The 24009-nt window shown below is 44.7% G+C and overlaps 1 protein-coding gene across 1 annotated transcript in view; it reads right to left on the bottom strand.

The window, feature by feature from the left end:
* ENPP3 (ectonucleotide pyrophosphatase/phosphodiesterase 3) overlaps window positions 1-24009 on the bottom strand; it is a 97023-nt gene that overhangs the window by 68280 nt on the left and 4734 nt on the right. The window contains exons 2-5 of the mRNA XM_015421253.1: window positions 11861-11939; window positions 9858-9980; window positions 7721-7846; window positions 4484-4544 (exon numbers count right to left, since the gene is read on the bottom strand). Of these exons, the coding sequence (XP_015276739.1) occupies window positions 4484-4544; window positions 7721-7846; window positions 9858-9980; window positions 11861-11939 (389 nt within the window). The remainder of the gene's footprint in view (window positions 1-4483; window positions 4545-7720; window positions 7847-9857; window positions 9981-11860; window positions 11940-24009) is intronic.

Below are 24009 nucleotides of genomic sequence, written 5' to 3'. Positions count from 1 at the left end.
AGTCTTAACAGATGATGCTGTTAAAGTGCTGCCCTCAATTTCCCAGCAAATTTGGAAAGCACAACAGTAGGATTGAAAAAGGCCAGCATACATTCCAATCCCAAAGAAGGGCAATGCCAAGGAATGTTCAAACTATCACACAATTGCAGTCATTTCACATGCTAGCGAGGTCATGCTCAAGATCCTACAAGCTAGGCTTCAGCAGTATGTGGATAAAGAACTGCCGGAAGTAGAAGCTGGGTTTTGAAGAGGTAGAAGAACTAGAGATCAACATTCGCTGGAGAAAGCAAGAATACCAGAAAAAGATCTACTTTTGCTTCATTGACTACACTAAAGCCTTTGATTATGCGGACCACAACAAACTGTGGCAAGTCCTTAAAGAGATGGGAGTACCAGACCACCTCACATGTCTCTTGAGAAACCTGTATAAGGGTCAAGAAGCAACAGTTAGAACAGGATATGGAACAACTGATTGGTTTGGTGTAGTGCCAGTTTGGTGTAGTGGTTAAGTGTGCGGACTCTAATCTGGGAGAACCAGGTTTGCTTCCCCACTCCTCCACTTGCACCTGCTGATGTGACCTTGGGTCAGTCACAAGCTCTGGCACAGCTGTCCTTGAAAAAAAGCAGTTTGTGTCAGAGTTCTCTCAGCCCCACCCACCTCACAGGGTGTCTGTTGTGGGGAGGGGAAGGGAAAGGAGTTTGTAAGCCACTCTGAGACTCCAAGTGAAGGGCGGGGTATAAATCCAATCTCTTCTTCTTCTCCTTTAGCATAGGAAAAGGAGTACGACAAGGATGTATATTGTCCCCTTGCTTATTTAATTTATATGCAGAATACATCATGCGAAATGCCAGACTGGATGATTCAGAAGCCAAAATTAAGATTGCTGGGGAAAAGATCAACAACCTCAGATATGCAGATAATACCACTCTAATGGCAGAAAGTGAAGAGGGCCTCAAGAGCCTCTTGCTGAAAGTAAAATAGGGGAGCGCAAAGGTTGGCTTAAAACTCAACATCAAAAAAACTAAGATCATGGCATCTGGCCCCATCACTCCTTCGCAAATAGAAGGAGAAGTTGAGGAAGCAGTGACAGACTTCATGTTCCTGGGATCCAAGATCACTGCAGATGGTGACTGCAGCCATGAAATTAAAAGACACCTGCTCCTTGGGAGGAAGGCAATGGCAAACCTTGACAGCATAATAAAAAGTAGAGACATCACCCTGCCAACAAATGTCCATATGGTCAAAGCAATGGTATTCCCAGTAGTACTGTATGGCTGCGAGAGTTGGACTATAAGGAAGACTGAGCGCCGAAGAATAGATTCTTTTGAATTATGGTGCTGGAGAAGACTCTTGAGAGTCCCCTGGACTGCAAGGAGATCAAATCACTCAATCCTAAAAGAAATCAATCCTGACTGTTCCTTGGAAGGCCAGATACTGAAGCAGAAGTTCAAATACTTTGGCCACCAAATGAGAAGGGAGCACTCACTGGAGAAGTCCCTGATGCTGGGAAAGATTGAAGGTCAAAGAAGAAGGGGACAGCAAAGGATGAGATGGTTAGACAGTGTTATCGTAGCAATGAACATGAAATTAAGCAAACTTCGGAGCACGACAGGAGGGCCTGGCGTGATGTGGTCTATGGGGTTTCGAAGAGTTGAACTCGACTGTGTGACTGAACAACAACAACAATTCCACAGCATGATAATGTGGAAAACCACTGGGCAGTGCAGCAGCCAAGACTTAACACAGAACTGTCACAGAAAATACAATCCACAAAGAAGCACCTTAAGTACATAGTCTACCAGGGACTGTGCACAGGTTCCCTTAATTTAAGCTCAGGAAGGGCTTTCTTAAAGCGTCACTGAAATGAATGATGGGGGCACAGCACCAGAGTCTTTACGGCTCGTACCCCAAAGTTACCCGCCTGATTGTTAATGAGGTACACCTTCTTACACAAGGTAACAACACTCCTTACTGAGATAGCACAGTGTGACAATCTTATCTGTAGAGAACTAGTGCAGTACACTGTGCATTTAGGATGAACATGTTTAGAATGCCAAGCTTTCATATTACCTTATGGACGCTTATTTTTAAAAGCGTAAACCTAGAAGTCAGTTTCCTGTTGTTACCTAATAACTTTTGCCTGTTCAAGGTTCATAAACACCCTGAATCTGAAGAAACATGCCCTAACTTTCTGGCAAAGGAGCAGCACTTTCACTCTTGCAGTCCCATTTAGGAGAGGTTGTAATTTGATTAACTGCCACTGGACTTCATGAATAAAACTGGTAAAATCAGCCAACACTTCTTATCCAAAGAAGTGCTTCTCCATATTATTTAAATTGGATGGTAAATTTGCTGCAAAGATTCTGTGTAGCCCACTCTCTCTCTTAATAGACGCACTTACACACATACATGAGTCAATAGATTTAACTACACTTGACGTTATCATATTTGCCCCATAAATGATTGTGATACACAAAGGTATGCACTTTCTTGACCACTTTGGTCCTTTCATATAACAGATAATCTCTTTCCACAGTATCTTCTCATAACTCATTAACACATTTAGAAACTGTTCGTACAAAAAATATACCAATATAAAATGTGACCATTGGCTTCTGACCTCTAGTTCAGGGTAACAGTACATTTATATAATCAAGGAAATATCTTAATACATATATGCAAAATTCAAACCTTTTCACTTTTCTTTATGAAAGTTGCTTCTCCCTTTTTTCTCTATTTAAGTGTTTGTTGAAATGAGTATTCAATTCTGCCCTACTTGATTTTTCACACCATGGCAAAAAAATAGAATTGTGTACACATTCAGCTTAGAAGTAATTCCATAGATATAAAAAGAGTTTGTTTCCAAGCATGTGTACTTTGGTTGACAACCAAACTTCAATCCTCTGTGCCCATGCCAAAGAATAAGCCCGATTGAATACAGGTTATATTTCTTAGTATGCATTAGTACAAAAAAAAAAATGCACTGGGTTGAATTCTATGGCTTCTTCCTGCTGCATAAGGACTCTTAATTGGGCGAAAGAACTCCACCTTCCAGGCAAGACTCTTTACTTATTAGAAAGGAATTGTAGGCTACCACCCACTATAAATTACCAATACCATCTGTTCACAAAGATTAACATTTGTTAGAAGTATAGAAATACCTAGCACCTGATTCCATTTATTATTAAATATATGTTACATATTATTAAATATATGTTACGTACCAAGACCCAGATGGCTCCTTATCCTAAGGAAAGCAGCTTCTGGTGGGGGCAATTTGAAGTGGAAAAGGGAAAAGGGGCTGTGTGTTCACTTATCCTTTCCCCTGACCACCATTTTTCTTCAGTAATTCTCATTCCCAAAGGTGCTTTTCCTAATACATTTGGAAATTGTTTGATTTACATTTCAATTGTGTTTTAAAGGACAGCATTGAAAACTCAGGAATTGATGGTAATTACATCTGTCATCACAAATATCTGGTCAGGATATCACATGAAGTCTTTGGAAGGGAGCATGGAAAAAAGAAGGTTCATAGAAGCTTTGGACATTACAACCATGTCTCATGATGTTGTACACCATAGATGACCGTGGCCCCGCCCCCAGCGTGCCCGGCGTGGTCGCGTCACTTCCAGGTGACACGCACGTCGGGGTGGGGTTCCCCCCGGGGCCCGATCCGCTGGTGGTGGGGAACGGGCCTCTGGGGCGGGGGTTTCCCCGCCCCCCGGGGGGACTTGGCAAGCCTACTATTCAGTAGCAAACAGTAATTATACCATAATAGTTGAAACTCTGATCTATTATAAAATTGCTAGCCAGTTCAATTTGTAAGACCTTGTAATATATGATAAAGGATGGGATAAGGATATTTTGACATGGTAATGAAGTATAACCAACCTCTTAATTTAGATTTTATTATCGTGAATGTAAAATTAATTGATTAATCCAGATATGATTATTGCGAAGTGTGTAAATATATATATATGTCTTTGTGTGTTTGTTTATCTGAAAACTAATACATAGATTTAAAAAAAGAAAAGAAAATGTGAAAGGAAGACACTTAATAGTGCAATCTTAAGCAGAATTACCCCCTTCTAAGCTCAGTGAACTCAGAAGGGGATAAAATTGTTTAGGATTGTTCTGTAAATCTCTTCCAGATAACATTTCATTTGTGCATATTTATATAACAAAAGAAGAAGAGAAGAGATTGGATTTATACCCCACCCTTCACTCAGAGTCTCAGAGCAGTTTACAAACTCCTTTCCCTTCCCCTCTCCACAACAAACACCCTGTGAGGTAGGTGGGGCTGAGAGAGGTCTGACAGAAACTACACTTTTTCAAGAACAGCTCTGACAGAACTATGGCTTGCCCAAGGTCATCCAGCAGCTGCGAGTGGAGGAGTGGGGAATCAAACCCGGTTCTCCCAGATTAGCATCCACGCACTTAACCACTACATCAAAACTATAAAGAGTAATAATATAATCTTACCCTTCTGGGCACTGAGAACTGTTAAATGAGGCACATGAATCTTTCACCCAAAGGGTTTCTCCTGAAAAGCACATACAAGAGGATACAAATGTAAATAGGTTTTTAAAGAGCCATTTCTAAGCCTCTCTTTCGATTGTTATGAAAGCTTGCATCACCCTCCTAATAACGCCTTAACATGAGCTAGTCTGCCACTAAATTCTTAAATTAATAAAACAAGTGGGAACCCACAAGGACTTGCCGAAGGCATCTCATTTCCCCCTCCCCCACTATTTCCTCTTTCCCAATGCCCCCAGAGCCTCTTCCCTGTTCCAGCTTTCTTCTCTCCTTCAAAGGTTACCAATCTCCAGGTGGGGCCTGGAGATCTTCTGAAATTACAACAGATCTCCCAACCACAGAGATCAGTTCCCATTAGGGTTGCCATATCCAGGTTGGGAAATTCCTAGAAATTTTTGTGATGAGGCCTTGGGACAGCAAGGTTTGGGGAGGGAAGCAACCTCAGCAGTATATAATGCCATAGAGTCCACCCTCCAATGCAGTCATTTTCTCCAAGGAATTAATCTCTGTTACCTGGAGATCAATAGTAATTCCTGGCGATCTCCATTCCCCACCTGGAGGCTGGCAACCTTGGTTCCCCTCAAGAAAATGACTACTAATGGGAATTGATCTCTGTAGTTGGAAGATCTGTTGTGACTCCAGAAGATCTTCAGGCCCCATCTGGAGAAAATGGCTGCTTTCTAGGGTGGAGCCTATGGCATTATATCCTTCTGAGGTCTCTCCCCTCCTCAAACTTCTGCTGCTGCAGCCAGGCCCAACAAGGCTGGTGGGCGTACTCCACTGCTGTGGACGGGCCAGAGAAGCTGCCGATGTCCTTTAATGCTGAAGCTGGCCCAGAGTGGAAGCCAGCATCCATGCACAGAAAACACAAATGTATCAGGGGGGAGATTTAAACCGCTCATGTTTAATTTTGATTTCAGATTTTTCTGTAAACCTGGGGAGTCCCCCAAGTTTGAAGAAAAATCTGCTTAGTGACTATGTGGCCCCAATCCACAGATTTAGGTATTCACAGATGGGCCCCCATGTCGCTATTAGTATTTAGACAAGTGGGGACCTGCAAGAAACTTGCAGGGTGGTTATCCCATTCCTTACACCTTTGCTTCCTCCCCAGCAAAAGCAGAACTTGAGCTGGGATTGGGGGGGATTCCTCCTGTAGTATGAATGGCTAAATAGCAGGAGGACATTTTAAAAGGACATCTGAGCTTCTCTCTGGCTATCAGCCATTCTATCTCTCACTGTCGATGCAGTGGGACCTGGAATAGATCCCTGTAGCAGCCATTTCAAAAGGTATTGGGGGGGGGGATTCAACCCTCCCCAAGGTTTTTAAAAAAAACATTTGGATTTTTCTGCAGACCCACGGAGTCCTCTGAAAAACCTGTTGGGGGAGAGTGTGCCCTCTGTTTGCAGAAATAAGTACCTGCATGCAGAGGGAACTTTTGAAAATTAGATATAAAGATGGCAGAAGTGGACTGATGAGGTCAAGATGTCTCTGAACCCTATCCACTTCCCTCTTAATCATGAATCAGTCCTCTTAACATGTCGATCAGTAAATGACTAATTACAGCCACAAATAAGGCTGCTATTATGTTCTAATCAGTGAAATGTATGATACCAACATGATCCAAATGCTAAAACATCTATAAATATGGGTCCAGCATTCCAATATCACTATTTCTCAATGACATGTATACTGAAGCTGTCACAGGGCTCTTTTTGTAGCAGGAACTCCTTTGCATATTAGGTGACATACCCCTAATGTAGCCAATCCTCCAAGAGCTTACAGAGCTCTTCTTACAGGGGCTACTGTAAGCTCTTGGAGGATTGGCTACATTAGAGGTGTGTTGCCTAATATGTAAATGAGTTCCTGCTACAAAAAGAGCCCTGCGTGAAGCAGAGGCAGGCTGTACTTAAATTTTAAGTATCCAAATGAAATATACTTTAGAATCTCTTTGCTGGCTGGGTGCCGTAACAATAAAATTCACTTTACTTTAGAATCTGGATCACAATATTTGTTATGCAGTATATTAACTGTATTCCCACATTTGTTATATATTCTGTTATTATGCTACAGCAAGCATTCACAACTGGATTTTCTCTTGCAGACAAATCAGTTTGGTAAATGAATAATTACTATAGCGCAACAATGACACAATATCTCATAATGTGTGTATGCAGCCTTAGCCTTAACCAGGGCTTTTTTTGTAGAAAAAGCCCAGCAGGAACTCATTAGCATAATATGCCACACCAAACAGCAGAAACTCATTAGCATATTATGCCACACCCCTGACAGAGCAGCTCATTAGCATATTAGGCCACACCCCACATTACCAGAACTGTGGTCATCCAGCCACACCCACCTTTTGGTTCTTATTCTGTTTACCTTGTTTGTTGTCAAAACCCAGGGCTTTTTTTGTAGCAGGGACCCTTTGCATGTTAGGCCACACACCCCTAATGTAGCCAATCCTAATGAGTTTCTGCTGTTGGGTGTGGCCTATTATGCTAATGAGTTCCTGCTGGGCGTGGCCAACTCAGGAGCCAGCCGGAACTCCATTCCTGTGCGTCCCTGCCCCAAAATAGCCCTGGCCTTAACAAACGTTGGAAATGCTATCTTGGGAAAAGCTAACATTTAGAAAATCTGTTGGGAGCTCTCTGAAATTCCTGGGTGCAGACAGGTTTACATTTGTTGCCAGCCACTCTGGTTGTTAAGATGTATGTAAAAATACATTACTGAAGAGCAAAGTATTTGCAGGTTTGCTAGTCCCCCAGAATGAAAAACTCAGCAAATATAACAGAACAACCAGCTGTCTGAAATAACTTTTAAAGTACACTGTCTGTTGTCAATTGTCAATTTTTTGAAACAAATTCAAAACCGGAGACAAGAGTAGTAGATTGATTAAGAGAGATGTTGCACCTACTTATGTTTCTCCACCCCACTCAAACATTAAGGTAGCCTCACCTAACACCTCTCAACCTTCAGTGCAGCTTCACATTCAGAAAAGAACTTCATCAAATGAAAGCAATGCTATCACAATCCTATTTCTGTTCCTATAGCCAGGTTTACTTTATACACAGACTTTTTAAAAAATTATGCAGCCATTTTACTTTATCGGGAATTGGATCAATAAGTGTTTCTGGAAAGGCAGTTAAAACTATATAAACATGCTTTGGAACATTTCCCTTCACCTTTGCAAGCACTTTTGTGGTTTGTGCAGCAGTCTCTCTTCTCCAAGCAATCTTCAGAACAAGAGCACAAGGTTCCAGCCATTCGTGTCTCACCACAGCGTGACTTAGTGCAAGACCAGCTCTGAGCTACAGAAAGGAAATTGCTTTTAATAACTATGGATTAACACTTCCTACAATGATCCATGTCAAGAATTCCTAATAGGAAACTGAAGATTCACAGGAAACAGAATTATTCCCATGAAGAAGCATCTATTCCTCTAGAAATATTCCCCCAGGAGCAAGCTGGGATGGGTGTTTTTATACAGGTTAAATGTGCAGATGTGATCTTCTTTGACACTGTCCCCACAGGTGGCAGCAACTGAATGGTCTGCTTAGAATTTCCAACTTTGTGGTGGGCCCTGGAGATCTCCTAGAAATACAGCTGGCCTCCAGAATACAGATATGAGTTGGGGTCTCTCACCTCCCCAGGCTCCACCCCGGAATATTCAGGAAATTCCCAACCTAGAATTGGCAACTTTAGGTATTTTGCTTTCTTTCTAAAGGGTGTGTGTGTGTGTAGCATGTTTGGTTTATACTTCAGTTGTATCATTATACCATCAGTGTGTTGGCTTTTTGCCTGCCCGTACTCTGACATTTTGTAAATGCTATGGCATCTAAAGATGTCATTTTGTGCCAGCATGATGATGGTACACCAAGTCATGCCTCCCCCCCAATTTCTCCCAGCTAAACTGACAATTTCTGCCAGTTCTCCCTTCCCACTACAAACCCATCATATCATTCCTCCTGTCTCCCAGGAGCAGGACTTTGTGGAGATCAGTGGGCTGCAGGGGGAGAAGGGAGACAGGGCAGTTCTGTTCCACTGATGGAAGTCTGGATCAAGCCCCATGCTTGTATTTGTCACCCAATCCAGAAGTTAAGATGGCAGCTTTTCACTTAAAATATTTGAGATTATTTTAATTCTTCTTTTGTGTTATAAACCTCAGACCAGTGGCGCAAAACTAACTATTTTAATTCTTCTTTTGTCTTATAAACCTCAGACCAGTGGCGCAAAACGTCTTGATTGTATGATGAGTAGCATTTCGGCCTTTATAATGGCAGAGTGTTGGAAAAAATCAACATGCCTTGATTATACAGCCACTTCTGCACTTGTATACTAATAGTGATCTTGGACATTCATGAAGAGAGCTGAAATGGTTTTTAAAGAAGCTCAGAAAGGACAATCCCTACACTAGCAGTAATATTTGCCGCCATATAACTTGCCTCTTGCTATAAATCTCCACATCACCCTCACTGGCAATACCAAATATGAAATGATATGGAGACATTAAAAACTTCTTTATTTGTTGGTTGGTTGGTTCCCATATGCTTTTCAGACAACATCTGGCACTCAAAATTGTAAACGGCATTTAAAGTCCAATATAAATGTCCATTACAAAGGATAAAGGAAGGCACCTCCACAATATGAAGTCCTCCTAAGCATGGATGAATGCATGGCTACTTTCTCTAAACCTAGGGGAATGCATGACCTCAGCACTGAAGGGAAGGAGTCCTCAGATGGAACTGAATCCAGGCAAGATGGAGGGATGCTTGGCTGCTATTTCCTTCCCTCTGGATGAGTATAGGATATGATGCCAACTTGTCAACATTAATGCCAGGATTAGGATTATTCATTGTGGAAAGACTGTTTTGGCAGCATTCGTATGGCAACCAAAATGGTTGTTCTGGCCCTTGCTACAATAAGCTCTATGGAAGCAGCTGACCCAAGTCAGGTCTGGATCTGGAGAGGAGCACTACATTTCACTGCATTGTATCCAGGCTTACCTGGAAAGAACAACTTCTCTGGAACTAAATGCAATAACAAAAGTAACCTATGTAGTGAACAATAACAAAGGTTTGCAATAGCAAAATATGTCCTTTTTGTACCATAGTACAACCTGGATCATTTTGATCTGGGATGGAACAAGCCTACAAACCTGTTCTGTTACTTAACCTGTTCACACAATCTGTGCTATGAGACGTTTCTGTTTCCCTGATTCCAAGTGTTGATATCACTGACAGGTGGTCCAAGTCCCCACCGCCCTGAGCATTAAGATTCAGTCTACAATAAAAATCATTTATGCAGGAAAGAGAGACCTACTTGGTTCAATACAGGTAGTTTCATAATCCCAGCAGCAGGCTTGATGTTCTGTGCATTTATGATCACACCTACAGCCAATCGTTTTTCCACTGAATGTTTCATTACAAATACTTCTGCAGCTGACTGAAAAGAGAACCCAAAATAATTAATGGTGACCTAAATGTGAGCAGATATTTCCACACAGAGCATAATGCGCAAGCACATGTGGCCTCTCTCTCTCTCTCATGATGGTTCTACCCAGTGGTCTATAAAAGTGACTTATAAATTCATAGGAACAGTCACAAAAGATGTCAAGTTGATTGCTTCTGTGTACATCTTCCATGCAGTGAGATGCATGAGTTCCACATGTGTGGAACTCACATATACCACCACAGCAAAAATACACATGACCCTAGCTTGTATGCAGCACCTGAAGGACTGGTTCCTTACCTTTCATCTACACATTTACTAATGAGGCCTTTGGCAGAATGTGTTCAGAACATAACATTTTATGGTTAACTTGTGTAGGCTTCCCTAAATCACCTGAGCTGGTGCTGGCACGTTCCTCTGGGCCCTGGCACAACACACTTTCTGCCAACACAAAAGGCTTTCCAGCTGTGGAGGAGGCTTTATCTGTGGAACATGGTGTCAGTAGAACAGACTGGTAAGATCCAACCTAATTTTGGCAATTGACATTCACTGAATAGGATCATAGTTTACATATAATTCTGAACTGGGGGCAGGCACCCACTGCCCTCTGTTATCTTTCATAATTTAAACTAGCCGCAACCAAATTAATATACAGGATCATATATTTCCATTAATTGCAAATTCTACTTGACACTTCTCAACTAAGTGAAAAATGAGTCCAAAAAGATACATTTGTCCAGCTTTATACTTGTACAGCTTTATAAACAGAACATGGAATCCACAGAAAGTTAAACAAAAAAAATATCATGTCCTTCCTTGGATGGTAAATTATGTATTTGTACCAAACAATATTCACAATGAAAACATGTTCTTTTATCTGGCTTCAGTATTCCCATATATAAGCGGATACCCTTTTTAATGAGCTCTGAATAATGGGTTTTACCTCAATTCATTGGAATGTAGCCATGCCATACTTGATCTTCATAACCTGCCTGGCTGAATTAGATCAAAAGTTCATCTACTCCAGTATTCCAGATGCTTCTAAATGTTCATAAACAGGAAGTGTTTGTTCCCAGAATCTGATATTCAGAAGCACAGAAGCTCCATTTAGCTGTCATAACCCATTGCTATTGTGTTATTTTGGCAATTCTGCCCTCTTTTAATAAATGGGAAATGGAAAAAACAGAACAATCAAAACCAACTTATTTAAGTGTTTATTGAATGCTTGGTGGCTCAGTTTTATGAGCTCAAACCTAAAAGATGCATGTAATCTCCTTTTTTGTGGGTTGATTTGTAGCCAAGTTCTTACAAGTGGAAAACCAGTGTCTGGGTGTACTTCAGGTTATAGATGGGGACTGGCATTAGGAAATATCCCTTCTTCCAAACAAGTCCCCTCACTTTGTTTAATTTTATTTAATTTACTTGATTTATAGTCTGCCTTTCCCACTGAGACTCAAGGTGGGTTACAGGATATATAACAGTACAATCAAACAGCATAAGATAATGATGTTTGAACAATAATTACAAAATTTAGAGAACAGTGAGAACAACAAACTATCTAAAGCAAGGTATGCTGTGAAGAATACAGAAAGTGGATTGCAAAGGAAAGACAATGCAGAAAATGCAGGTGATACCTAAAATAATCATTGCAGTGGACTACAAACATATTCCATTATAAAGATGCTTTCCTGGGTTTACAAACTAGATATCAGAGAAAGGGATTTGTGTGGAGGAGCATTCAGTCAAAGAAAGCCCCACCTGCAGTCTAAAATATTGCAGCCCAGATACAGGTCCACCTTCTTAGTGAAACTTAAGATACATCTTTGTAAGAATTTTGAAAACATTATGTAAAACTGGGAATATTATAAAGATACCTCGAGGTTGTGCTGATCTCCTCAGTCCAAGTCCCAAACCTAGTCCAAGAGATACAATCACTAAAGAAGCAAAAAGAACCTGTTGAAAAAGCCAAATACAATAAGGCAAAAGTTATCTATTGTATATAGGTTGTCAACAAATGGCATCATCAGATTGGAAGTAATATATTCTCTCCAAATGGTGATGGGAGGGGATCGAACCTGGGACCATCTTCTACCTCTGAACTATGGTTTCTCCCCAAATCCAGACACCTTGAGACTAATTTCTTAATGATTACACTGAAATTCTCTTTAGTTTGGACTGTACCATTTTGTTCTATCCACATCTGCATGTTTCTCCAGCACAAGGTGCCTCTTCCTAATATAATGCTCTTGCGTTGATGCATCTTGTATTCCTCTACTACAAGGCACCTTCAGCTAATGGAACAATATGGTATGATCCAACCCAGAGGATTAAAGGATGTAGTCAGATGCAAACAAGTTGGGGGCAGTTAAAAACAACTAAATAACTAGGATCTTGCAACTTAACTCTTTTTCAACATGGATAAATACATAAACAATAAAATGGGCAAAGAAGTCAGTGTGGAAGTAGATGAAGTTCTAATTCGAGACCAGTAGGACATTAGAAACCAATCAGAATTTCAGGGTATAAGCTGTTGAGAGTCAAAGTTCCAAGGAGCTTTGACTCTCAGATAGCGTTGCCAGCCTCCAGGTGGGGCCTGGAGATCTCCCTCTTTTACAACTGGTCTCCAGCTGACAGAGATCAGTTCCCCTGGAGAAAATGGCTGCTTTGAAGGGTGGACTGTATGGCATTATACCATGCTGAGGCCCCTCCCCAAACCCCACCCTCTCCCAGATTCACCCCCAACGTCTCCAGGTATTTTCCAACCCAGACCTGGCAACACTATTCTCAAAAGCTGATGCCTTGGAATTCTTGTTGGTCTCTGGGGTGGGGGGGGATTTACCTGGAGAAAGAGAAAGGCCCAGATCTTGCCACTGGCATCACACAGGAAGTGATGTCATCATGCTGTGACGTCCAAGTGATGCTCTAGTATTTGGGCAAAAACTCTATGGTAAAACTGGCTTCTACCATAGAGTTTTTGCCAAATATCAGAGCGTTGCCTGGATGTCGCTGGTGTGATGACATCACTTCCTATGTGATTTCAGCAGCAAGGCCTGGGCCTTTCTCTTTCTCCAGGTAAGTCCCCCCCGCTGGCCAGCTGATAGGTAGCTGAGGGACAGGGTCTGACAGCGGGGGGCCACCTTCACTGGGGGGTCTGGCAACCCTATTGGTCTCCATGGTGCTACTATACTCCAATCTAGCTATTCTACTGCAGACCAAAACATCTACCCTCTGAAACTATCTTCAAATCCAAAATACATTCTCACCAATAAGACCCAATCCAAGCATGGGATTTTGTCCCCACAGAAACAAAGTTTGTTGATTCTAGTTTTCCTGGTCATATTTGACCCGTATACTGTATTGAAAAGCCAAATGTCTATCAGTTCTATCATTATAGAACTAAACCTCAATAAATTGCCTTCAAAATGGCATTAATTGTGCATTTGCAATAGAGGTATTATGTTTGTCTGTTTGTTTATATAAGCTCACAAAGCAAATATCAATTTGAAAACATAATTCAAGAATCAATGAACAATTAATTCCTACAGCACACCAAGCTTCCAACTTATTCTTCATGTTAACCTCTAATATAAAGGACTACAAGTATATCCTGTACCTGAACAACACCTAACTTCAGTAAAACTACACAAAATGATGCTGTCTTTAATACAGACCATGCTTATAGTCACCATTTACTCACCTGGGCAGATATGGCTTCATTTCTAGGCATGCCACCCATGGGCACAGAATGACTGCTTAACTTGGTGGTGCAGCAGAACACTTTATGCTGCAATATGGCTCAAAACCCCTCAAATGGAGAATGTAGTTCATCCTTTTGGAGGAGTTACTGCTGGTGTCCAGCCTACTAGGCTGGCACTGAGTGATGGCTTTGAAGTTCAGAGCAGGTGTTGGATGCAGAGTGTGGGAACAAGTATAGAGACAGAAATACTAGAGTAACATGGAGCTCTTGATTATCTGATTAATAATGTGTACAAAAACTTACAGTGCAATCCCAGAGTTATATCCTGTGAAGAAATGATTTTTTTCCTTTGGAAGTTGAAATGAACAAAACCTTCACTTTGTGTTTTTAAAAGTTTTTTTTTCCCCTCTCTGGGCAGAGAACAAGCAGGGAGGAGGAAGTCAGTCAATGGCTTTCCAGGATCACCTCAGCTACCTCTTAAGAAATGCTAATAGGTCTAGCTGGAGACAATAGGAGGGTCCAGTCTTCCCCCCCACCTTCAAGCAGGGAACAGAGATTTGGAGGAACTGAAGACTACAGAGACTTCAGGAAGGAACTCCAAGAAGAATCTCCAGGGAAAGCTTCTCTGATTCAGTCTGACCAGGTCAATGGGTGGAGAAAAGAGAGGTGATAAAACTCAGGGGAGCAAGGAGGAAGGTCTCCTTTGTGCTGAGTCCATCAGAGCAGACAGAACTCTTAACTGAGTTCTGAGATCTGGGGGAGGCAGCCATTAGCCATGTGTTGGCCTGGACAGCTGAAGGAAGCTTCAAAGTAATGAAACTCTGTAGAGATCTGTAACTTCCAAAGTTAATGAGCCTGTCCTATATTTTAACATCTAATAGGACATGAATTGAGAAAGGGACATAGGAATTGCATTTTACCCCTTTCGTTTGAATCCCTTGCTCAAACTGGTGCTGTGCTAAAAGTATGTTGTTGTTGTTCAGTCGCACAGTCGAGTCCGACTCTTCGCGACCCCATGGATCATCTCCCGCCAGGCCCTCCTGTCTTCCGCCGTCCTCTGAAGGCTAAAAGTATGCTTGTGAACATTTTCTCTTTAATAAATACTTTATAACTTTTGATGCTGGTAGTGGTTCTCTGTACCACATAGACCTCCACCATCTTGGACACACTATTTTGAAAGGAGCGCCAGGGGGAAGGCAGTCAGTTGCCAAGTGGCTATTCCTCCAGGGGTGCATAAGGCAGTAAATAGTCCCCATGGTGACCAGGCACTAGGTAGCAGGAAACACAGAGGCAAGGCCTCAGAGCTTGGAAGGGAAACTGGGAGTTCCTAAAAAAGGTCAGGTGGTGGTTATGGATTACCGGAGAGAGAGAAAAGCCTCTCCAGGTGTTGGGAAAACCTTGGAGGGCAGGGTGGAATAGGGCCTGAAGGCCGGAGCAGGCCCATTCTGCCACATACCCTTCTAAGTCCATTGAAGTCAATAGGCTTAGAAAGGTGTAAGTGTGCTTAAGTGGGTGCAACTCTGTTTAAGATGACACTGTTAGTGAGCTAACCAGAAATATATGGCCTCCTGATGAATAATCATGAAGTCTGAATCATTTGTGGAGAAGTGCTGCTGTCCCTAAAGATCATCCTTTAGGTTTATAAAATGCTAACATTGTCACTCTGATCCTTCAAGTCTCTCTTCCCGAAAGGGCTCCCCACACCGACTAAGTTTCTGCGCTTGCTGTTCTGATTGACACACCAAAAAAAAAAGCCATGCAGCTCCAATACACTATTTTTGTTTATCATATAAATGTTATCAACAAGAATGTAACAAACATGGGGTGAAGCAGTGGTAGGTTTGCCAGCTCTGGGTTGGGAAATACCTGGAGATTTTTGGGGTGAATCCTAAGGAGGGTGGGGTTTGAGAAGGGGGAGGACTTCAGTGGGTTCTAATGCCATGGAGTCCACCTTCCAAAGCAGTTATTTTCATCAGCGGCTGATGCTTCCAGACTAACCCCAGTTGCACAGAGGCCATCAGGCCAGTGCAAGTGATGTGGGTGGTTCTGGTGGTGGCCACTGGGCCTGTTCACAACAAGTCCTCCTCTATCTGGTGACACAGCAGAAGAATGGGATAAGACCCTTTCTGGAGCTGTTTGGGTCTTTGTCCACACATGCTTCCTGTTATGTCTGGATATGTGCAATCTTCCACTCAGGCTTAACCGCTGCTGGTGAAGTAGCCAGCATAAGGAGGCATGCCTGGACTTGTCTGGCAGGCCACCTAGTTGGAGCTTGAAGCCCAGAACAAAGGCAGGCAGGATCCTGGAGCCTGCCTGCAGATTGACCCCTGGGGGCAGCCAGCCAATCTGGAGCCTGTAGGCCATTTGAACTCACCAATCGCATGGGGCCTGGGAGTGGCTTAGGTGTATATAGTTAGGGCAGTTGCCCCATGTAAAGCATTCCTGTTGAGATGCAATAAACTGCTGCTTGTTGAAATCACTCTGCCTTCGCCTCTGCCGCGTTAAACCCACTATTTAACACTTCCCCACTGGCTTTGCATTTCAGAAACCAAGGCTTGGAAGGCTTAGCAATATTGTTGTAGTTGCCTAGAAACCTCCAAAATGGCAACTGAAAGCCAGGCCTGTAGGCAGAATTTTTTGTTAGAGGGGAAACTTTATTGTTAAGGGGGCAGTTTAGCATGGTGGAGAGCAGCCCATTATATGTCTGTACATAACTGCCATGCTTATACTTCTAAATAACTAAGTCAAGTGGTATATCACACAAAAATGTTTCAGGTTTATTACAGAGATATTTAATATGTGTTAGATGTCCATGATTTTGATGGCTACTAGCATTCTAGCTCAGTCCTTAACATGGACATAATTAGTTACCAACTTTTAAATCGCCCCTCTAGGTGTCAAATTAATATTAGTTGGATCTACAGCAAATATCAGGTGATGTTATTTTAAGTAATACCATGAAAAACTTGCACTGTCCATTTTCATTAGTTAAACCTTTGTTAAAGGGACAGGACATTACTTTTCCTGGCCAGCTAGCAACCTCAGGCATAATCAAGGCAAACCAAAGTACTCTAAACTCCCATTGGCTACAGTGAAGGAGTCATCTGCCTATTAAAATCAATAGGAAGGTGGTGTGTTTAACTCTGGGACTGGGTCAGTCTCACTGAGGCTGTTATCTATGAACTGTTTCCTGGGAGTAAGCCACATTGAATAAAATGGGACTTACTTCCAAGTAGACCTCCGAATATGCCTATTTAGAAATACAGCCTCTATTTTACCTGCACTGTAGTACAGCTGCATAGGATTGTTTATCTTTATGTCTCGTAAAAAGGGCAAATCTTTTTTAAACGTTACAAGGCAATTAAGATACAAACTGGAAAAAAATGAGCTGAGATCAACCATTGGCATCAACAATCAGGCTGCATTTCGTAACCCTGCTAGACTGCGCACAGAACTCCTTCCCCAAACACAGGGAAGTGGGTTACTCAGTGCTTGCTGGAATGGCCCGTTTCAACTTCAGCCTGACAGAATGCCTCCCCCAAGATGAGCAAAGAAAAATGCAGGAGTTGCCAAACTGTGGGGCTGGTGGAAAAGCAAAATCCTCCGCTCCCCCCCCCATCTTGTCCTGGAAGAGTGCTGGCAGAGAATCAGAGTCACAGCACTCCCATCACCTTCCCCATTTGCAAAGCCACGCATCGCTCACCCTGAGAGCAGCCTTCAGTGGGAACCCCCAGTGCTGCTTTGACAGGCCCCCCCCCCTTTCCTTTTCACTCTGCCTTCTCAGTTCGCAACTCCAGCCCTTCCATCTGTTTCTCCCTTTCCACCCCTCTCTGAAAAGCAGTAACAGCCCGTGTGGAACCAGGAGGGAAGCGAGTACCAGGCTGGGCAAGCTGCTGCCATTTCCTCAAGAGTGAGGCACTGGGATTCCCTTTCACCTCTCAGTGAGCCACAGATCCGGACTGGCTTGCACCCCCTTATCACCTGTGAATCGCCCCACACCACCACCCAGCCCTTGGTAAGCCACTGCATTCATTCATTCCTCCCCCCTCTTACCAAGTTGAAGGGGTGCAGTAAGTTACCCTTCTCCTAGCTGTCTTTGAGTAGCAGCTGGAGGCCAAGTGCAGCGAGCAAGTGAGTGTTTCCAACTGGCAGGTAGCTGGCAGGTAGCACCCAGGGCAGGTTTTGAGGCTTGAAAATGCCTTGAAGAGCACATGGGAGTGGTGGGCACATTTGCTCGGGCAAGCACCTTGGCTCAACTGTGTTCCGTTCGTGTTCCTTTGTGGCTGGCCAGCCAGCACCTCTGTTGTTTTGCTGCTGCCAGTGCCTTCACTGGCACTGGGTGCTCCTGGAGCCCAACTCTTCTAATTATTTGCACCTGGGGCAGATCACTCTGCCCTTGGTATGACTGATGAGGGGACCTATTTCAAGGCTATTTGGAGGGGCAGGGCATGTTTGGGGTGGGGTGTTGCCTTTGTCAGCCCCCCCCCCCCCGGCTATGGGCCTGCTGAGAGCTCAGTGGGTATTCTTTTCTTAAAACTATAGGTATTGTTTACATTATTTTAGGGAGTAATAATCCTCTTTTTTTTAGATTTCAGATTTCTTTGCAAACTTTGAACTTCCTTCAGATTTGGTTTTTTATTATAATTTAAAAAATTAGCTTAAACTTTAGAAGAAATGTTTATATTACATTACATTACATAATCTTGCATTGTCAATAATTTTAATTTTTTGCATATCAAAATAATAGAATGGAATTTTTATTCTTAACCTAAATAAGAGAAAAGCTTTGACTTAAGATATAATTATTATCATATATGGTTGTTGTATAGCTGTAATTTTAGTGTGTAGTTTTGTAGGATTATGTAGAAATTTTTTTTAAAAAGAACTTCCTTCAGATTTGTAGAGAAATCCCTGCATCTGATCCTAGGCTCATTTTGCAAATCTGTCAATTCAGTCTGTATGGTCCAGTTTGAAATTAGATGATTTATATTCTAATAGTCACGTGTGGCCCAATCTGTGACCTGGGGATCAGAGACACAACAACTGTAAACAGATAGTCCTGCAGACTTGTGAGACACCCAATTTTCCAGAGAAATCTGAAAACTTAAAAAAATATATTGGAGGTTTAAATCCCTCCAAAAATAAAAGATTGGTTATCTGTGCATGATGAGAGCCAGCAGTGTCTGGGAGCTGCACCAGGACCAGCCACAGTGGTGATGGTGTCTGGAAGCCATTCCAGGGCCTGCTGATGTTCAGGAGTTCTCTGAGCCCAGCCACAGTGTCCAGGAACTGCTCCAGGCCCAGTGACAGCAGCAGCATCTGGGAGCTGCTCTAGGCCTGGCCACAGCAGGGATGCTCTGCTGGCTCCTGGGGGCCCTACTATCAACATGGCAGCTCCTGGGGGCCCTGCCACTGACGTGGTGGCTCCGAGTCCTGAGGACCCTGCCATTGTTGCTCTCAGAGCAAGGGCTGCTCCAAGAAGGGCTGCCCTAGTGGCCCAGAAGGAGGTCAAGGTAGGGAGGGGGAAAGAGATGGGGAAAATACTGAAAGAGAAGGGAAAGGGGGAGGATTGATGGAGAAGGGGTACGGGAGAAAGAGAAGGGGGAATTGTCAGGGAAAGGAGGGGGAGAAATGGGGAAAGGCTGACAGAGAAAGGGAGGGGGTGAGAAAGAGATGGGGAAGATTGTCAAAGAAGTCAGGAGGGGGAAGGAAACAAAGGTGGGGGGATGGCATGTACCATCCTGAAAATTTCTTGTAGGTTCCCACTTGTGATGTATTTAATTCTCCTCATGGCCTATGTGCAGATACTTAAATCTGTAGATTGGAGGCATGTAAAGAAAAAAACAAATATTTTTAAAACTTGGGGCACCCCCAGGTTTACAGAAAAAAAATTAAAAGTTAAAAAAGTAGAGGGGGTAAACTCCTCATAAATAGTTCTGCGTTTCCACAGACAAAGCACCTGTGTCAGCTGCAGCAGGTACCGGTACGAGACCGAGGATGTGGAGGGGAGCTGCTATTGCTAACTAAGCAAGAGGTGTGGAAGAGGGGTAGAGGGAAGAGTAGGAGCACCCTCTCCTTCCTCCACAACGATGTAGATGGGGGAAGGACTGGGAGCTGCTGCTGCCTCTACTCTGTTGCATGTGGGCAAAGAGGAGCAACTGGTCAGCCCCTCTGCCACTGATACCAACCCCACTATCACTGCCTCTCCTCTGCAAAAATGTGGGTAGAGTATCAGAAGCCTTTGCCACCACTGCTGCCTCCCACCACATAAGCCATGGGCTGCTGAGGGAGGAGAGAACAGGGGCAGCAGCTATGCTGCAGGCTAACAGGTGAGTGAAGGGGAAGAATGCAGAAGGACCCCACACACACACACACTTCCGAATGATGTTGCTACAAGGAGTTTGGTGCGAGATCAGATTTTATTTATTTATTTATTTCTCAAGTTTATACCCTGCCCTCCCAGCCAAGGCCAGCTCAGGGCAGCTTACATAAAGTAAGTATATTTACAATACCACAATGTAAACATTTAAAATAATGCTAAAACCAGTTAACAGTACAGTAAGTGCTGGTATTGTTGTTGCTAAATCACGATGGCAACCATATTAGTTCTTTCTACTCATAACCGGCTCCTAGGTCTACTCCAGGTGTCCTACAGGCGGCTGGCACAGGCTGATGTTATGGATTCCAGAGGCAGCAGGGCTTCCTACCCTTCAACTACAAGTTTTTAATGATGTTCAATGGTGGTGGCAGCTCCAAAAGCTTGGCGGAAGAGCTCTGTTTTACAGGCCCTGTGGAACTATAAGAGGTTCCGCAGGGCCCTATTCTCTTCTGGGAGCTCATTCCACCAGAATGGAGCCGCCACCAAAAATGCCCTGGCCCTGGTTGTTGATAGCCTGGACTCCTTAAGACTCAGGAGGGCCAATTGGTTCTGGGCCCCTGAACGCAGTGCTCTCTGGGGGATATATGGGGAAAGGTGGTCCCTCAGATGCGTAGGCCTCTGACCATAATTGGCTTTAAAGGTAAGAACCAGCTCCTTGAAACGAATTCAGTATGCTATTGGCAGCCAGTGCAGTGCCTTTAGCACAAGCTGGATGTGCTTCCAAATTGGGAGTCATATCAACAGCCTGGCTGCAGCATTTTGCACCAGCTGCAGCTTCCGGATTTGGGACAAGGGCAGCCCCACGTAGAGAGCATTACAGTAGTCCAATCCTGAGGTGACCATTGCATGGATCACTGTTGCCAAGTCGTCGCGTTCGAGGAAGGGAACCAACTGCCAGATCAGTCAAAGATGATAAAAGGCCGATTTGGCAGTGGCTGCTACCTGGGCCTCCATTGTTAAGGAAGCATCCAGGAGCACTCCCAAACTTCTAACCTCTGGTGCTGGCACCAAAGCCACCCCATCGAAGGTCGGAAGCGGGATCCCTTCCCCCAGACTGCCCCGGCTCAAGCAAAGGACCTCCATCTCCATTGGATTCAGTTTCGGCCGACTCAGCCTAAGCCAACCAGCCACGGCTTGTAATGCCCGGTCTAGATCTTCTGGTTTGGAGGCAGACTGATCGCCCAACAACAGATAGAGCTGGGTGTCATCCGCATACTGGTGCCATCCCAGCCCATGCCTCCGGACAATCTGGGCAAGGGGGCGCATATAGATATTTAAAAGCATCAGGGAAAACACAGCCCCTTGAGGCACTCCACACTCTAGTGGGTGCCTCTGGGATAGTTGACCCCCTATTGCCACCCTTTGTCTCTGACCTTGGAGAAAGGAGACAAGCCACTGCAAGGCCAGCCCCTGAAACCCAGTGTCGGCGAGTCAGTGGATCAGAAGCTGATGGTCGACCGTGTCGAACACTGCTGACAGGTCTAAAAACATCAGCACTGCTGATCCACCTCGATCCAGATTTAAAGTATTGACAGGCAGGAGATGATAAATCATAACGAGGCTTTTATTCAAGACATTGTTCGGCTCTGATCTAATATGCACAGAGCGGCACTCAACTTATATGAATTCAACAGTAAACGATATACAATGTAATACAATACACAAGGTCTGATTGGACCTAAGCAGAGCTCTGCAATTGGTTACCTTAGGTGGCTTCAGGACCAATGGGTGGTGTTTATTAGACAGCCAATAGAATGAGAGAACTAGGATACTAGAGGGCAATTCAAACAGCATAGGAATAAACCCTAGAACACAACACTCCCCCCCCCGGTTTAAACAAAATAGCCTTGTTAGGCCAGACCACTGTGGCTGTGGCATACCTCTTGGAGACTGCCCTCCTCGTGGAGTACCTTGGGCATGTCCATAGTCCCAGTGCCCTGGGGGTTCATCAGCTCTGTCAAAGTCCGGAATGGGTTCAGAGACTGAGCGGCAAGGTGCCGGCTCAACTCGTGGGCAAGACGCCACAGCACCCCTAGCAGGCGACAGTGCACTGCGGCAAGCAGGCATAACAAACGAGGGGGGAGGAATGGGCTCAGCTGACCTGATTTGGAACGGCTCTTCTCGTGGCTCATCATCCTCCCATGCTGGAGGTGGCAGCCAGATGTCTTCTGAGGGACGCGTCTCCTGAGCGCCGACAATGTGCTGGGACGGGAGATTTCCCGGACAGGGAACAGAGCAGGGAACAGGAACTGGGGAGCATTGCAACAGGTCATCAGGAACTGGGATACAGTGCAAAGTTTCTCTCTGGGCCGGCCAATGACGTTGGAGCTGGGCCAGGTGATGGCGGCAGACCTGCCCTGCCTCGTCCTCCACCTCGTACGAGAGAGGCCATGTCGAATGGAGAACCACAACAGGAACCCAGTGAGGACCCTCTCCGTAGTTGCAGGTGTAGACTGTGTTGCCCGGCACGAAAATCTTTGTGATTCCTGAGACGATGGGGTCATGGCTGGTGTCCGATGCAAGGTCCGGGTGGAGGCAGCTCATGCACATGGACAACTGGCATCCCATTAGGAGCTCCGCCGGGGTCCTCCCCATGGCAGCGTGTGGCATAGAATGCTGATGAAACAAGAAGTCCGTGAAGTTTGCTAGGAAGTTCCCACCGCTGAGTCTGCGAAGTGAATCTTTCATGGTCCTCACCATGCGCTCCACCTGGCCATTCGTCTCTGGGTGGAAAGAAGCTGAGGTGACGTGCCGAATAACCTGCTCATCCGCGAACCTCTGGAACTCAGTGGAGGTGAACTGAGCCCTGTTATCCAAAACGATGAGGTCCGGAAGGCCAAATGTGGCAAATAGCCACTCCAGGCAGCGGGTGATGACAGCCGTGGTCATTGAAGAGATAGGGCATACCTCCAACCATTTTGAGTAGGCGTCGAGGAGGAGGAGGAGCGTTCTGCCCTGGAAAGGTCCAGCGAAGTCCATGTGGATGGGGGACCATGGTCCCCACGACTTCTCCCAGGGATGGACTGGAACGGATAGGGCTTCAGGCCTTGATTCCTGGCAGGGCTGACACGTTTGGACCCAGCACTCGATTTGCTGGTCCAGTCCTGGCTGCCACACATAGCTTCTTGTGATAGCCTTCATCTTCACGATGCTGGGGTGCCCCACATTTAGGGTGTCTAAAACTCACTTAGTGGGGAAGGGACTATGACCCTATTTCCCCAGAGGAGACAGCTTTTGCTCACTGACAGTTCTGATGAGTGTGACTGGAAAGGCTGGAATTCGACCTCGAGCTTCTCGGGCAGCCAGCCCCTCCACATGGGCCAGGTGATGGCGGCTGAGTGTATGGTCCCAGGTGGTGTAGAAAGCGACATCGGCAACCATGAGTGGAGGCTGCAGCAGTTCCTCTTGGATCGGGGCCTCGTGTTGTTCTGGCAGCGGCAGGCGGCTGAGGGCATCGGCATGCCTGATGGTCTTTCCAGGATTGTGGACCAGGGTAAAGTCATAAGCAGAGAGAAGGACGGCCCAATGCATCATGTGAGGCGACAGGATCTGCGGAGTCTGGCGATCTCTTGTAAAAATGCCGAGCAGCGGTTTGTGGTCAATGACGATCTTGAACTCACAACCATAGATGATGAAATCGTGGAATTTTTTTTACAGCTGTGGTGATAGCTAACGCCTCTCAGCCTATCTGGGCATAATTCCTCTCCGCTGAGGATAGAGTCCTGGAGTAGAAAGTTATGGGAGCTTCCTGTCCTGTAGGCAGCCTGTGACTGAAGACTGTCCCGATCCCATAGGGTGACGCATTGCAAGCCATAACGAAAGGCTTCCTTTTGTCTTAGTGGATGAGGACCCTAGTGGAAACTAGGAGAGCTTTGACGGCCTGGAACGCTGCTTGTTCCCGGCAGCCCCACGCCCACGGAGCTGATTTGTCCAGAAGGCGATGGAGC

Source organism: Gekko japonicus, unplaced genomic scaffold (assembly GCF_001447785.1).
Source record: "Gekko japonicus isolate JY-2015 unplaced genomic scaffold, Gekko_japonicus_V1.1 scaffold407, whole genome shotgun sequence".
In the NCBI taxonomy this organism is placed as follows: domain Eukaryota; kingdom Metazoa; phylum Chordata; class Lepidosauria; order Squamata; family Gekkonidae; genus Gekko; species Gekko japonicus.
The sequence above is the reverse complement of the archived record's forward strand: the minus strand, read 5'-3'. Positions and strand labels throughout refer to the sequence as shown.